A 15,292-nucleotide genomic window follows, 5' to 3' on the forward strand; every position below is an offset into this window, starting at 1 on the left:
TAAAATAAAATAAAATAAAAAATAATAAAAAAAGAAAGATCCAGAGGGGAGAACAGGACCTCTTTTCATGATGGAACTACCAGAGGCAGCATGGGGTTCTGAGAGCGAAAAATGTGAGAGACTCAAAACTGAACCCCAGCCATCAGAGTTTTCATATTCTATATCCCCATCCAACTCTCCCCCCTCATGGTGATTCCACCCTTATTTAATGCTCAGTATCAACTTGGCATGACAGCTGGGCCCTGCTTAGTTTTCTCTTACACTGCTTATTTTCCCCCTTCTTTACTCTTTCCCTTTTCATTTTCCTTTCCTAAAGAGTACAGCTGGTCTGTGGGGTCTGTCTGGCTCAGCCTCCAAAGAAATGGGGCTGTACTATTATTATTATTATTATTATTGTTGTTGTTGTTTTGTTTTGTTTTTCGAGACAGGGATTCTCTGTGTAGCTTTTGGAGCCTATCCTGGAACTTGCTCTGTAGACCAGGATGGCCTCAAACTCACAGAGATCTGCCTGCCTCTACCTCCCGGGTGCTGGGATTAAAGGTGTGTGCCACCACCACCTGGCTATGGGGCTGTACTATTATTATCTGATTAGGTATCTTTACCTTTCTTTTTTCAGTTTACCTTCAACCAAAATTCTGTCCCCCACATTTTTGTCCCTTCAGGTCCTTTTATCCTAGCAGTTGGAAGGAAAAGGTAGTTAAGATCACTACAGATTTGAAGCCAGTCTGGGCTGTATCTACACAGTAAATTACAGGCCAGCCAGGTTTATAGCAAGACAGTGCCTCAAGGAAACCACCAACAAAAATAATTTTACAAAGTCTTTCAGAAACTGTCCTTTTTGAATCTATAACCACTGAACTGCTGCTTAAACAATGGAATGTGCACCTACTCCAAGAAAGTACAATAATTACCATAAACAGTATCAGTTCAATGATCATCATCACCTGTGTGGTGCTCAGTATATTCAATGCACTGTGTTAAGAGCTTTATCTATAGTTATCTGCCCTCAATACTATTCCAGCAAACTACATATTTCCATTTTACAGATTTAGAAACAAGTTATTCAGAGCAACTGCCAGTTGATATAACTAGATACTGAATAGCCTACACTTAAAAATAGATAAGCCCAACTTCAGAGGCTGTATATACTTAGTATATTATGTTAGTGATACAGGTCTTAATTCTAACCTTAATCACATTGCTAGTTTTGTAAAGAAAGGTAAGAACAGAAATAATGATCTATGGATTGCTGTGGGATGTTCTGTATGCTGTGAATGTGTTGCTCTGATTGGTTGATAAAAAAATGCTGATTGGCCAGTAGCCAGGCAGGAAGTATAGGCAGGATAAGCAGACAAGGAGAATTCTGGGAAGAGGAAGGCTGAGTTAGGAGATGCCAGTCCGCCGTCCAGGGAACAGCATGTAATGGCAAACAGGTAAAGCCACAGAACACGTGGAGACATATAGATTAACAGGAATGGGCTCAGTGTAAGTATAAGAGCTAGTCAGTAGTAAGCCTGAGCTAATGGCTGAGCAGTTTTAATTAATATAAGCCTCTGTGTATTTACTTGGGTCTGAGCAGGTGCGGATCGGGTGGGACACAGGAAAACATTTAGCTACAATGGATGTCTGATCCAATCCTATAATATTAAGAAAGCCAAAAGTACTGGTCAAAGACACTAACTTTCTTTGGCCCGTACTTAAGAAAATACTGAGCTAATTCAAGAGTTGTTCTAGCATCTTCTATGGTATCATGACCAAGCTTGTCTGGGCACTGTATGTCCTTCCTAGAAATGAAGATGAAATGTATGTATCTGGGAATATTTTTAATGATTATTTCTTTTAATCACAGTATATAAAGTTTCACCATTGTAATAATCAGATTTATATCACAACTATCAAGATCCCTTTTCTCCGCTCAATTCCCAGGCCTCAAAAGAGGTGCTGCACATCCAGAACAACTTGGAATGGCTTTGACCACAGGAAGTACACCACAGTAATTAAAGATTAGCCAATGAAGTCTCTAGCCCACTCTTAGATGTATCAACAGTTTCCTTCCAGAAGATTTTGATTCATATGCAAGTATTTATAATTTAAATATCTTCTTGGTTGTGTATGAAAAACTTAAATATGCATATATTTATGTCAATATACCTACTACACCTAATCTATTATATCAATATCTATATAAAGATCCTTCTCAGCAACTCTATTTCATTCTAAATAATTATCTTAGGGTTTTCCACACTAGCATATACAGATCCATCACATTCCTTTGAATAATAACACAAATAACTGTAATTTAATCAGTCCTCTACAATTTTTCTTTTCATTTTGAGCCATGTTATAATGAACATGCACTTATATGCTTCAAAACTACAAGATATATTCAATATAAGTATGCTACATTTTGAAATTCCAGGGTACTAGGGACTGAACCTCGACTTTATAAATGATATGGAAATGTTCTATCACCAACTTCCTTCAAAAAAAAAATTTTGTTTTTGTTTTTTGAGACAGGGTTTCTCTGTGTAGTTTTGTGTCTTTCCTGGATCTTGCTCTGTAGACCAGGCTGGTCTCGAACTCACAAAGATCCCCTGCCTCTGCCTCCCTGGGATTAAAGGCGTGTGCCACCACCGCCCGGCCGCTTCAAAAATTTTATTTTTAAAGATTTATTTATTTACTATGTATACAGTATTCTGCCTGCATGTGTCCCTGCAGGCCATAAGAGGGCACCAGATCTCATTACAGGTGGTTGTGAGCCACTATGTGGTTGCTGGGAATTGAACTCAGGACCTCTGGGAGAGCAGTTGGTACTCTTAACCACTGAGCTATCATCTCTCCAGCCCTTCAAAATTTTTTAAAATTACATTTGTTTGTTTATGTGTGTAGGTGTGTACTATGTGTGTGTGTTTGGTTGGGGGATGGGCAGAGGACAACTTATGGGAGTCAGTTCTTCCAGGGATGGAACACAGGTCATAAGGCTTGGCAACAAATGCCTTTACCTATTGAGTCATCTTGCCACCCAAACACATTTGTTTTTAAACTTTTCATATTTAGTCAGGGTCTCATTAAGTTGCTCAAGATACCCTTAAACTCAATTTAGAGACCAGGAAATCCTTAAGCTTGAGAATCTCCTACCTCTGCCTTCAAAATAGCTGAGATTATATGCCTACCCTGTCAAGTCCAACTGTATTCCCTTAATTTCTTCATTTCATAAGAACTGGAGAGAGTAATGTTTATAAATTAAGAAGACAACCAAGACTGAACTGGATAATGCATATTGATTTATGTACAATGTATTAGGACAGCATTATAACATGTATAAACCTACCCCAAAATAACTTTGGCTAAGAATCTTAGCTTAAACCTTCTGCCCTGCTTCCTGATATAAAGCAATGAGGTATCAATAACATATGGATGTGTCACCTGGAGAGGAAAGAGAATGAGTAAATAGCATCTTACGCTAAAGGAAAAAAACAGGGAAGAGGGTTGGGAGTCAAGAAGCCAAGTCTTTACATCTTAGATAAATGGAACATGCTTTTTTTATTAGATAATAAAATCTTAAAGCAGATACACACTTTCAATACTCTGAGATTCAAGTCTAGGGAATGGCCCACTAACACAGCATCAGGAGGAAGCAGTTCTCTTAACAGCTTCTGTACATCTTTGAATTTGGTTGTCACTGGGTTAAGAATCTTCTTTGTGATTTCTGAAAAACTTTAAAGAGAAATAGACAGACTAAAATATCAGCTTTTTTCCAAGGAAACACTTTGATAAATTATACTTAATACATCTATTATAGAAAAAGCTGAAGATCCAAATAAGCAGAGAAGTTAAAAAAAAAAATCAACCATAAACTTCTAGAGGAAAACATGGGCAGTGCTATACACGATGTAGATGTAGGAAAGGACTTCCTGAATAGGGCTCCATTTACCCAAGAATTAAGGTCAACAATGGACAATCAGGACTTCATAAAACTAAAAAGCTTCGCAGAGTCAAAGAAACAATCAACTGGGTGAAGAGGAAGCCCATAGAATAAGAAAAGAGTTTTTGCCAGCTATATATCTGGCAAAGGTTTAATATCCAGAATATACAAAGAAATCAAAAAATAAAGACTGAAAAAACAAAACAAAACAACAACAAAACTAGAACCCATTTTAAAAAAAATGGGCCTAGGACCTGAATAGAGAATTCTCAAAAGAACATCTTAAAAATGTTCATCTGCCCTAGCAACTAAGAAAATAAAATCCAAGTAAGTTTGAGATTTCATCTTACCCCACTCAGAAAAGCAAATATCAACAATGGACAACAAATACTGGAGGAGATGTGGGGAAAGGGAGCCCTCATTCACTGCTGATAGCATTACAAACTGCTACAGCTACTGTGGAAACCAGTGTGGAGAATTCTCAAAAAGCTAAAAATAAATCTACTAAATGACCCAGCTATACCACTCCTTAGAATATACCCAAAGGACATGACATCCTATTCCACAGATATTTGCTCAGCCATGTTCACTGCTGCTGTATTCACAATAGCTAGAAAATGGAAACAATCTACATGCCCTACTACTTACAAATGGATAATGAAAATATGGTGCACATACACTATGGAATACTATTCTGCTGTAAAGAAAAACAAAATCATGAACGCTGCAGATAAATGGATGGACCTAGAAAAGATCATATTGAGTGAGGTACCTAGACTCAGAAAGACAAACATTGCACACTCTCTCTTATTGGAAGCTCCTAGCTCCAAATCTTCAGATGTGAGTACATAGCCTTGTACTAATTACAGAAACCAGGAGAGTAAAACGGAACTACTGCCAGCACAGGGAGGTTGGGGAGCAAAGGGGAATAGCAGGGTACAGAGAATCTGATTGGGTAATAAAAGGCATGGGGGCTCCTTAGAGGTGGAGGAGGTAAATACAGAAGAGGATGGAAAGAGGGTAAAGGGGAATGGTAGATATAAATGATGTGATTAAGGAAATGGGAAAGGGGAGACCTCCTTAGTGAGGGGGAAGGGAGGAAAAATAACAATATGGACAGCTGAAAAGGCCACAAGGAACCATCTTATTAATTATTTACCTAAAAAACAAACAAACAAACAAACAAACCTCTGATGCACATAATTCAGTGTATAAATATAACTTTTCTCATTTGGGCTGAAGGTGCTCTCTCCAAGGGCCAAAGACCACCTAATAAAAACCCCAATGCAAGAAATGAGAAGCCCTTTTTTAAGTTGTTAGCCAAAGCTGTCTAAGAGACTCCAATAACATACAGCCTATTGTTGTTGCCCTTGATTTCCCCTTGAGACAGGAGGTAAGTCCCTATGGCTGAAGAAACCATGTATTTCAGAAACAGGACCCAGAAGCCCCTGAGCTGGAACTGACCTGAATCCCCATCCCTGAGGACTAGCTTTCATGGTACCAGAAGGTGCATGCAAGCTGCCAAGGGAGATAGGCAACCAACCGTACTACCAAGCTATGATGCATGTGAACCATGTCAACAAGGAGCATGGTAGAATAACCCTATGGGTGTAGTCGTGCCACACAGACTTTGGCGGTAATCAACTGCTCTCTAATTGACTTAAGACCCACTCAACAAGAGAGATATGCCTGGTACTGGAAACCTAGCTAACTAAACGATGTTAGTGATGTCATGGTTATTGGAGGAGAATCTACAACCACTAATTTACTAAACCAGCATAATCTCTAACAACAATCTATAAATATTTGTCCTTATACAAACAGACAAGTATAGTCTTCACCTCTAATCAAGGAAACTTCTCTTTATAAGAGACAGAGACCACTACAGAAAATCACAACCAATCAAAACACAGAGTTGTGGAGCCCAGTCCCAATGGATACATTTATTGAACACTCACATATCTAAGCTCAGGGGACATTGTGGAAGAGGAGGGTAGAAAGATTGTAAGAGCTGATCAGGGATTTTGCTGTGAGATGTTCCTCTGGGTAATGTCAGAAGCTACACCCATAAAGTCTCACCAACATGACTGCCCGAATGTGAGTTTAACAAGAAGGTACCCATGAACATGCCAAATTGCACGGGGGAAAAGACCATGAGGCCTTAACCCTACACAAAAGGCAAATGAGGAAAGCTGGGAGTGTGCTGTGGAACAATCTTTATATACTGTAAATATGTATTGCTCTCATTGTTAATAAAAAGCTGATTGGCCTAGGCAGGATTTTGCGGAGAGAACACTGGAATGAAGGGCAGAGTCAGAGGAGTCATCAGCCAGACACAGAGAGGAAACAGGAGGAGCAAGACAAAAGTGAGGCAATGCCACGTGGCAGAATGTGGATTAATAAAAATGGGTTAATTTAAGTTGTAAGAGCTGGCTGGAGATGAGCTTAAGGTATAGGCCAAGCATTTACAATTAATACAAGTCTCTTGTGGTTATCTGGGAATGACTGCAGGGACACAGAAAAACTACACCTATAAGAGTGGAAGAGATGGCCCTTTCCAGGGAAGAGCTTATGAATGGGTTGTCTAGTGCCCAAACAGACAACCCTGAAAAAATACTTACAGATAACATTATATGGACTCAACAGGTTGTATTTGAGAATTTATAGGTATATACCAATACATATATGCACACATCAGTAACAACTGATGCAAAAAATAGGCCAAGAATTTGAGAAGGAGAGCAGAGAGGGAGCAAAGGGAAGGGAGAAATGCTAGAATTAAAATAAACAACAACAACAATAAAAAAAAGCCATAACTTAATTATCCAAGGATTATAATTTTTTCCATTTTAGTAAATATCCTTCCACTTTTTGGTATATATATATTTATAGATATATTTCATATGTGCTGTTTTGTGATTACATTCGAACGTCAATAAATGAATTTTAGTATATCCTTTTAAATGGTAAGAGATTCTATTTTGTAGTTGTTTAAAAACTTATCCTCTAATTTGACATTTGCAATGTCTTTTAAAAAGACATTTATATTCTCATCTTTTTACAATACTATGACAAACATGCTTTCACCTACCTTTTTGCAGGATATGACTATTTTCTAGAAATACTATCTAATTATCAGGTCTGCTAATAGAACAGCCTATATCATTAACATGGTCTCTCTATGCCTAAGTAAACATGAATGCATGGGTACAACTTCAGCCAATGAAAGTAATGTTATACTGGTTCTTTCTTTGCCCAGTCACCATGTACTTCTGAAGTTTTATGCTGATCTTGGCAAAAATAAAAATTAAAAGACTAAAATTGGTCATGTGTGGTGGTACATGACTTTAACCCCAGCACTTAGGAGGCAGAGGCTAGTAGATCTCTGTGTTCAAGGCTAGCCTGGTCTATGTAGCAAATGCCAAGCCAGGTATGGTTTGAAAGAGAACGGCCCCCAAAGGGAGTGGCACTAATGAGAAGTGTGGTCTTGTTGTTGGAGGAAGTTTGTCACTGTAGAGGCAGGTTTTGAGGTCTCATATATGCTCAAGCCACACCCAGTGAGACAATTCACTTCCTGCTGCCTTTGGATGAAGATGTAAGGAATCTCAGCTCCAGCACTATGTCTGCCTGCATGCTGCCTTGCTTCCCACCATGACGATAATGGACTAAACCTCTAAAGTTAAGCAAGCCACCCCAATTAAATGTTTTCCTTTATAAGAGTTGCTGTGGTCATGGTGTTTCTTCACAGCAACAGAAACCCTAACTAGAATACCAGTCTACATAGTGAGACTCTGTCTTAAGAAGGGGGGTGGGATACAGACTAAATTTAGGGTTTCAGATTTTATGTTATGGAAAACATTTGCTGGGGAGTCAAGATAGATAAGCATTAGGATCATTTGACTGCCAATTAATTGTTTACAGATACTTAAGCAAGGTCTGGCCAGAACACAAAATCTCTTCTCCAACTATGTGGCAGTTGCTAGAAAACAAGTATAACTGCAAGACTCTAAGATAAGGCAGATAATATTCTGCTGACAATAAGATTAAAAGAACAGGGTAAAAGTATAATACATTGACATAATGTAATTTCAGCATTAAGATATATGCAGGTGTTGACTTAACCTTTTATGAGAAAATAAATAGATAAAACCCAGGAAGCCGAAGTTGTGGGCCATTCCTGTTAAGTCATATTCCATTCTGGAATGGTTATAGGAAGAACCATAATTGGGTGAGGTAAAAGAATACCTAGTGCCAGGCGGTAGTGGCACATGCCTTTAATCCTAGTACTTGGGAGGCAGAGGCAAGTGGATCTCTGTGAGTTCAAGGCCAGCCTGGTCTATAGAGCAAGTTCCCGGATAGCCAGGGCTGCTACACAGAGAAACCCTGTCTTGAAAAACAAAACAAAATACCTAGTAAGGTAGTCCAGAATCTTGAAGTCAGGTTTAACCAGTTCATCCATAATACAATGGCCTCCTTCAGCAACCAGTGAGATGTGTGTTAGTTCTCTCCCCTTGGATGTAAGGCACTAAAACACAAAATACTGCTGAACTGCACAAGCCATTGCTTCCTCTTATTATGTACACTGTATCAGCTACCACCTACCCTCAGCTACCAAGATTCCTGCCAGCAACTGCAAAGATGCTTGCTTACTAACAGATCCAGGATGAATGAAACTGAAGCTGGGATATTTGCTTAACATTATGTTTAATGGAAGCAATGCAATACAATTGCTCTGGAAAATGTTTTTCTGAGGAAGATAAATGGCTAGGGAAGCTAAAGCAAGATCAAAAGTTCAAAGTCAACTTGAGCTATATAGGGAGATCTTGTTTTACTTATTTTTTAAACGAAGATAATAGTATCAATCATAATTGCACCTATCATCGATAGAATATGTATTACCCAGCATTATGGCTAAGAACCACCACTTTTACTAAGCACATTCTAAATTTATAGCATAGCCTTAATTATTATCCACTTCATAGGAGGAAAAACTAAGGCAGAAAGGGGTTAGGGGACTCAAAGTGACAGTCATTAAGAGACAAGACTAGTATACAAACTAACAAGAATCAAAACTATTTGACAGTACTACAGGAAAAGGATATACTTGTCTTTGGAAGAATTATTAAATTAGCAGGGAAATCTTGTTTCTTATCTTCAATGTGCAAAATCTAAGCCCATAATTGCTGTGGGATGTTCTGTATGTTAAATGTGTTGCTCTGATTGGTTAATAAATAAAATACTGATGGGCCAGTAGCCAGGCAGGAAGTATAGGCGGGACAAGGAGAGAAGAGAATTCTGGGAACAGGAAGGCTGAGTTAGAGAGATGCTGCCAGCTGCTGCCATGACAAGTAACATGTAAAGATACCGGTAAGCCACAAGCCATGTGGCAACTTATAGATTAGTAGAAATGGGTTAATTTAAGATATAAGAATTAGAGAACAAGAAGCCTGCCATGGCCATACAGTTTGTAAGTAATATAAGTCTCTGTGTGCTTACTTGGTTGGGTCTAAGTGGCTGCAGGACTGGCGGGTGAGAGAGATTTGTCCTGACCAAGGGCCAGGCAGGACTGGAGAAAACTCCAGCTATACATAGTAATTAAGGCAGAATCTTCATGGCAGCCACAGAATAGAATATCTGTTCAAAAAACCAATATTTTCTGGTAATGTGTTAGAAACTACTTAGAAAACTTAAGACTAGTCGGGCGGCGGTGGCGCACTCCTTTAATCCCAGCACTTGGGAGGCAGAGCCAGGCTGATCTCTGTGAGTTCGAGGCCAGTGTGATCTACAGAGTGAGATCCAGGACAGGCACCAAAACTACACAGAGGAACCCTGTCTCAAAACAAAACAAAACAAAACAAAACAAAACAAAACAAAAACAAAAACAAAAAAAAACAAAACAAAGAAAACTTAAGACAATTTTTCATTTGGAATATAGATCCAAGTATTCTCCCAAGGGGCCTACTCTCAGCTATTTAAACTAAGAAAGGCGTGGGTTCACTGGTTCATTGAACTCAAGAAATCATCTTACACTATAGTTTGCAACATGCTCCAAACAAATCAAAGTATTACTTACCATTTCAGAGTCAAGTCCAAAGAGGAGACTACTATCTGTTATGGAACCATCACACTTGGTAAGGATAAAGTTTTCACAGTCAGGAGAATCTAGGAAGAAAAGGAAGTAAATACTTACTGGAGCTACCTTTTTTTTTTTTTTTAATTTTTGGTTTTAGAGACAGAGTTTCTCTGTGTAACAGCCCTGGCTGTCCTAGAACTCACTTTGTAGACCAGGCTAGCCTCGAACTCACAGAATTCTGTCTGCTTCTGCATCCTGAGTGCTGGGATTAAAGGCATGCACCAACACACCTGGCTTACTGGAGCTATTTATTGAATATAAAAAACATAAAAACTATTCCAAAGGTTTCATAGTCTTTAATTCTTGTCAAATAAAATCTGCATACTACTTTAGCTGCTTCAGTAACTGTGTGAAGGTAGAAATCTTTAATGATTCAAATGTTTTGGATCCCTGAGCTGTGTAATCCAGGGAAACTCAAATAACATATTTACTGGGAACTTTCTCTGTGTTACTTGAATTATAAAGACTAAACAAGAAGCAACCTCTCTGGTTAAGTTTTTCTCCATCTATTGTTAATTCTGAATGAATATTGTAGATGCTGTTTTAGAGGGCCTGGGGCCTAGACTTCCTGGTTACCAAGCAAACATTCTTTCTTCTTATGAGAAAGAATTAAACCCAAAGTTACTGGACACTTCCCATGTATGTACTAGGAGAGAAGGAATAACATATGCAAATGACTCCATGTGGCATTTTTCTTTTCTAAATTAAGCAAGTGAAAATAGGAAAGAGATTTATTCACCATAATGGACATCTAAAAAGAGTATGTAACAGGCAGAAAGTCTGAGTAACTTTAAGTGTGTGCACTTAAACCCAACTCTATCCCTGAGATTTCCCTGAAGTCACTATCTAGAAATGTTCTTCAACTTCTTGGAATCATAACCTGAAAATTCCCTCTAGAGGTTCAATGCAGGTTCAGGGAACTCTTTCCATTATACACACTAAGATAACAACCAGGCACACATAGCTCAGGGATCCAAAACATTTGAATCATTAAAGATTTCTACCCTCACACAGTTACTGAAGCAGCTAAAGTAGTATGCAGATTTTATTTGACAAGAATTAAAGACTATGAAACCTTTGGAATAGTTTTTTTTGCCTCCTAATAACCAGAAATTTCCAACTGATTGAAATTAAAAGTATTAAAATGTATCCTCCATGAAGATCTACAGGCAGTTAATATTTGCTAGGGGAGGGAGAGACATTTTTTTCAATTGTGTAGCCACTAGTAATGTTCATTTAAAAAATTTTTTATTGAAAATAGATTATTTTCTCATACAATATATCCTGATTATAATTTCCCCTCCCTCTACTCCTCCAAGTTCCTCTCCACATCCCCTCCAGATCCACTCACTTTCTGTCTCTCATTAGAAAAGAACAGATTTCTAAGAGATAACAACCAAATATGACAACATGAAATATAGTATGATGAAGGAAAAGCTATCATATTGAAGTTGGACACAACAACCCTAAAGGAAGATAAGAGTCCAAAAGGCAGGCCCAAGAATCAGACACCCACTCATTCTTGCAGTCAGAAGTATCATGAAAATACTAAGCTAATAGTTACTATATATATAATTATTATATACATATAGTACATACATACATATATGCTGAGGATCTGGTATAGGCCCTGTGTTTGCTGCTTCCATCTCTGTGAGCTCATATTTGCCTTGCTTAGTTGATTCAATAGAAGGCATTGTTCTTCTGATAGACTCCACTCCCTCTGACTCTTAGAATCTTTCTGCTTCTTATCCTGTGGGATTCCCTGAGCTCTGAGGGGAGCGATTTGATGGAGACCTCCAATTTTGACTCTGTCTCCACATAAGACAAGTCAGTGCTCTTACTCACTGAGCCACCTCTTCAGCCCACATTAACTGATTTAATCCTATGGCAATCCTATGATATATGAACTAAATTTTAACTCCATTTCACAGATGGCTTGTTCTTTTAACTTAAAAGTAAATTTTTACATCCAAAATAAATAAAGAATTCCAGGAATTCAGTAATAAAAACAGAGTCCAATTTAAAGTTGGACGAAGGTCCCCAAAAGATAATTTGCCAAAGATATATGAAAAGATGCTCAAAATCATCAGCTGTCAGGGCACTGCAGATGAGGCTCACAAGGCAGCACTTCACAGCCTCAATATGAAAAGGCAGATAATACTAAGTACCGGTAAGGGTGCGTGGAACTCACACGTTACTAAGAAGAATGTGCAATGGCATAGCAGCTGTTTTGGCAAATAGTTTTATAATTCATCAAAACTTAAGTCAGAAAGCTACCATGTGGTCCAACAATTACACAGCCACACGAAAGTCCTGTACTTAAATGTTCAGAGCAGCACTATTCATAAAATCCAAACACAGGAACAATTCAAATATCTTCCACATGATGAATAAATGCATTTACAACATGATTATGCTTGGGTTATCATCAGGAACTGAAGTGAAATGAAGTACCAATACAGAGTACAGCACAGATCAAACTTGAATACACGTAAAGTGAAAGAAACCAGTTTAAACACACACACACACACACACACACACACACATTGCACTACTCCATTTATATAAAATACCCAGAATAAGTAAATCTATAAAATCTATATAAAAAGAAAATTGGTTGGTGGCTGTCTCAGGGTATATGGTTTGAATGAGAATGGCTGCCATAAGCTTATATTTGAATGCTTAGTCCTCAATTGCTGGAACTATTTTTGAAAGCTTAGGGGTGTGGCCTTGTTAGAGGAAGTGTGTCATAGGGGGCAGGCCTTGCAGTTTCAAAAGCCCCTGCCATTCCTAGTATCTGTCTTCCCTCTTTTTCTATTTCTATTCCCCTCTTCGACACACTGATCTTCAGAAGCACACTCTTTTAGGCAGCAGACAGACTTACCTAAGATTCAGAGAGGGTAACAGAAACCAAGGATGGAAAAAAATCACCCAACAAAAACATCAACACCTAGCATCACCTCAATCATTCTAACTTCAGATGCCTAAATAGCATCACAAAGACCTAATCATTAATAGTCAAGATAATATGCCTCCACTAGAAGCCAGAAACTCTATAGTAGGTCCTAAGAAATGCAATATGACTAAAGCATAAAGGCTTTAAAGCAGAAAGTGTGAGTATGTTCAAAGACCATAGAGTATAGGAATAAATTCTCTAATGAAGTCTGTGAAAACACAAATAGTGGAATTAAGTAATGGAAACTATTTACAACATGGAAGTAGAATCTAACAAAGAAACTGAATCACTAAAGAAAACCTAAACTGAAATAAAACTGGAAATGAAAAATTTAGAAAGTCAAACAAAAACCTCATAAATAAGGCTCACCAATAGATTACAAGATATGGAAAAAAGAAACTCAGGTGTTAAAAACAGGGTAGAATACTTTAGTCAAAGAAAATGTTAAATCAAATAAATGAATGAAAGAATAAATAGATAGATAGATAGATAGATAGATAGATAGATAGATAGATAGATAGATAGATAGACCTAAAACATAGGAAATCTGGGACACCATGAAAAGACCAAAGCTACAAATAATAGAAATAAAGGAAGAAGAAACTCAGGCCAAAGAGATGGAAAATATTCTTAACAAAATTATAGAAGAAAATTTCCCCAACCTAAAGAAAGACATGCCTATCAAGGTAAAAGAAGCATACAAAATACCAAATAGATAGGACCAGAAAAAAATTTCCCCACAACACATAATAATCAAAACACTAAAAGTACAGAACAAAGAAGGCAGTTCTAAGGGGCAAATTCATAGAGCACTGAGTACCTACATAAAATGTTTGGAGAGATCTCATATTAGCAACTTAGCAGCACACCTGAAAGTCCTAAAACAAAAAGAATAATGCCCAAAAGAAGTAGAGGAGTATACAGCAAAAAATAATCAAACTCAAGGCTACAATCAAGAAAACAGAAACAATACAAAAAATGAATGAAATGAAGAGTTGTTTCTTTGAGAAAAAAACAATAAGATTGATAAATTCTTAGCCAAATTAACTATAAGACAAACAGAGAAGATCCAAATTAATAAAACTAGAGACAAAAAGGGGGACATACAATAGACACCAGGAAAATCCAGAGAATCCTAAGGACATACTTTACAGATATGCACTCCACCAAAGTGGAAAAATAAAAGGATGAATTTTTTGATATATACAACCTATAAATGTTTAATCAAGATCAGATAAGCAATTTAAACAAACCTATAACCCTTAGTGAAACAGAAGCAGCAATTAAAGTCTCTCAGCCACTAAAAAGCCCAAGGCCAGACCAATTCAGCACAGAATTCTACCAGACCTTCAAAGAAGACTTAATGCCAATATTCTCCAGATTATTCTGCAAAATAGAAACTGAAGGAACATTTCCTAACTCTTTTTACACAATTTTTACAATTACCCTGATACCTAAACCACACAAAAACTCAAGAAAGAAAGAAAATAGACTAATCTTTATGAATACAGATACAAAATTTCTCAGTAATACACTTGCAAACAGAATACAAGAACACATCAAAAAGATCACCTACCATGATCAAGTACACTTCATCCAAGTGATGCAGGGATGGTTCAATGTATATAAATTGATAAACATAATCTACCAAATAATCAGAATGAAATACAAAAATCCATATGATCATCTCATTAGATGCAGAAAAAGGCCTTTAACAAAATCTGATATCCCTTCATGATAAAAGTTCTGGGGAGACTAGGGACACAAGAGACAAACCTCAATACAATAAAGGCAATTTACACCAAGCTCACAGGCAACATCATCAACCTAAATGGAGAGAAACTTATTGAGAGCTTCTGGTAGCAAAAGGCCATGGGAGTATACAGCAGGTGACAACTAGTATTCAAAAGGTCAACCCACCGGAGTCAAGGATTCTGATGGAGGAGTTAAACCAAAATGGAAGGCGTTTGGTGTTATTACCTTTGGAATGTACTGGTTGTTTCCTACATTGAATTTCTTGTGTGAAGTTGTAGCCTTTCCATCTGTTACAACCTTAGGATTCATCTCCCAAAAGCTTTTAGCAGTGTGATTGATCATTTATCGGGCACAATTTCCCTATGCATTTGAGGTATATTGATAACTTCTTCTAGTTATGTGAGAAAACAGTTATGCAGTCAAAAATCCTCCTTCCCACAATCCGGTCTTTGCTCCTTTTTACCAACATAAACTCAGAGTCTGCCTTCCTGCAATTATCTTTATTAGCAGGTATTTAGTC

At 37.6% G+C, this 15,292-nt stretch overlaps 1 protein-coding gene across 1 annotated transcript in view; it reads right to left on the minus strand.

Moving 5' to 3' along the window:
• The window catches only part of Rexo5 (RNA exonuclease 5), a 49,945-nt gene that overhangs the window by 19,450 nt on the left and 15,203 nt on the right, over positions 1 to 15,292 (minus strand). The window contains 5 exon segments of the mRNA XM_052760909.1: positions 1,682 to 1,784; positions 3,332 to 3,426; positions 3,579 to 3,717; positions 8,335 to 8,450; positions 9,999 to 10,087. Coding sequence (XP_052616869.1) covers positions 1,682 to 1,784; positions 3,332 to 3,426; positions 3,579 to 3,717; positions 8,335 to 8,450; positions 9,999 to 10,087 — 542 coding nt within the window.

This window comes from Peromyscus californicus, unplaced genomic scaffold (genome assembly GCF_007827085.1).
Source record: "Peromyscus californicus insignis strain IS unplaced genomic scaffold, ASM782708v3 Scaffold_4__1_contigs__length_199733344, whole genome shotgun sequence".
In the NCBI taxonomy this organism is placed as follows: domain Eukaryota; kingdom Metazoa; phylum Chordata; class Mammalia; order Rodentia; family Cricetidae; genus Peromyscus; species Peromyscus californicus.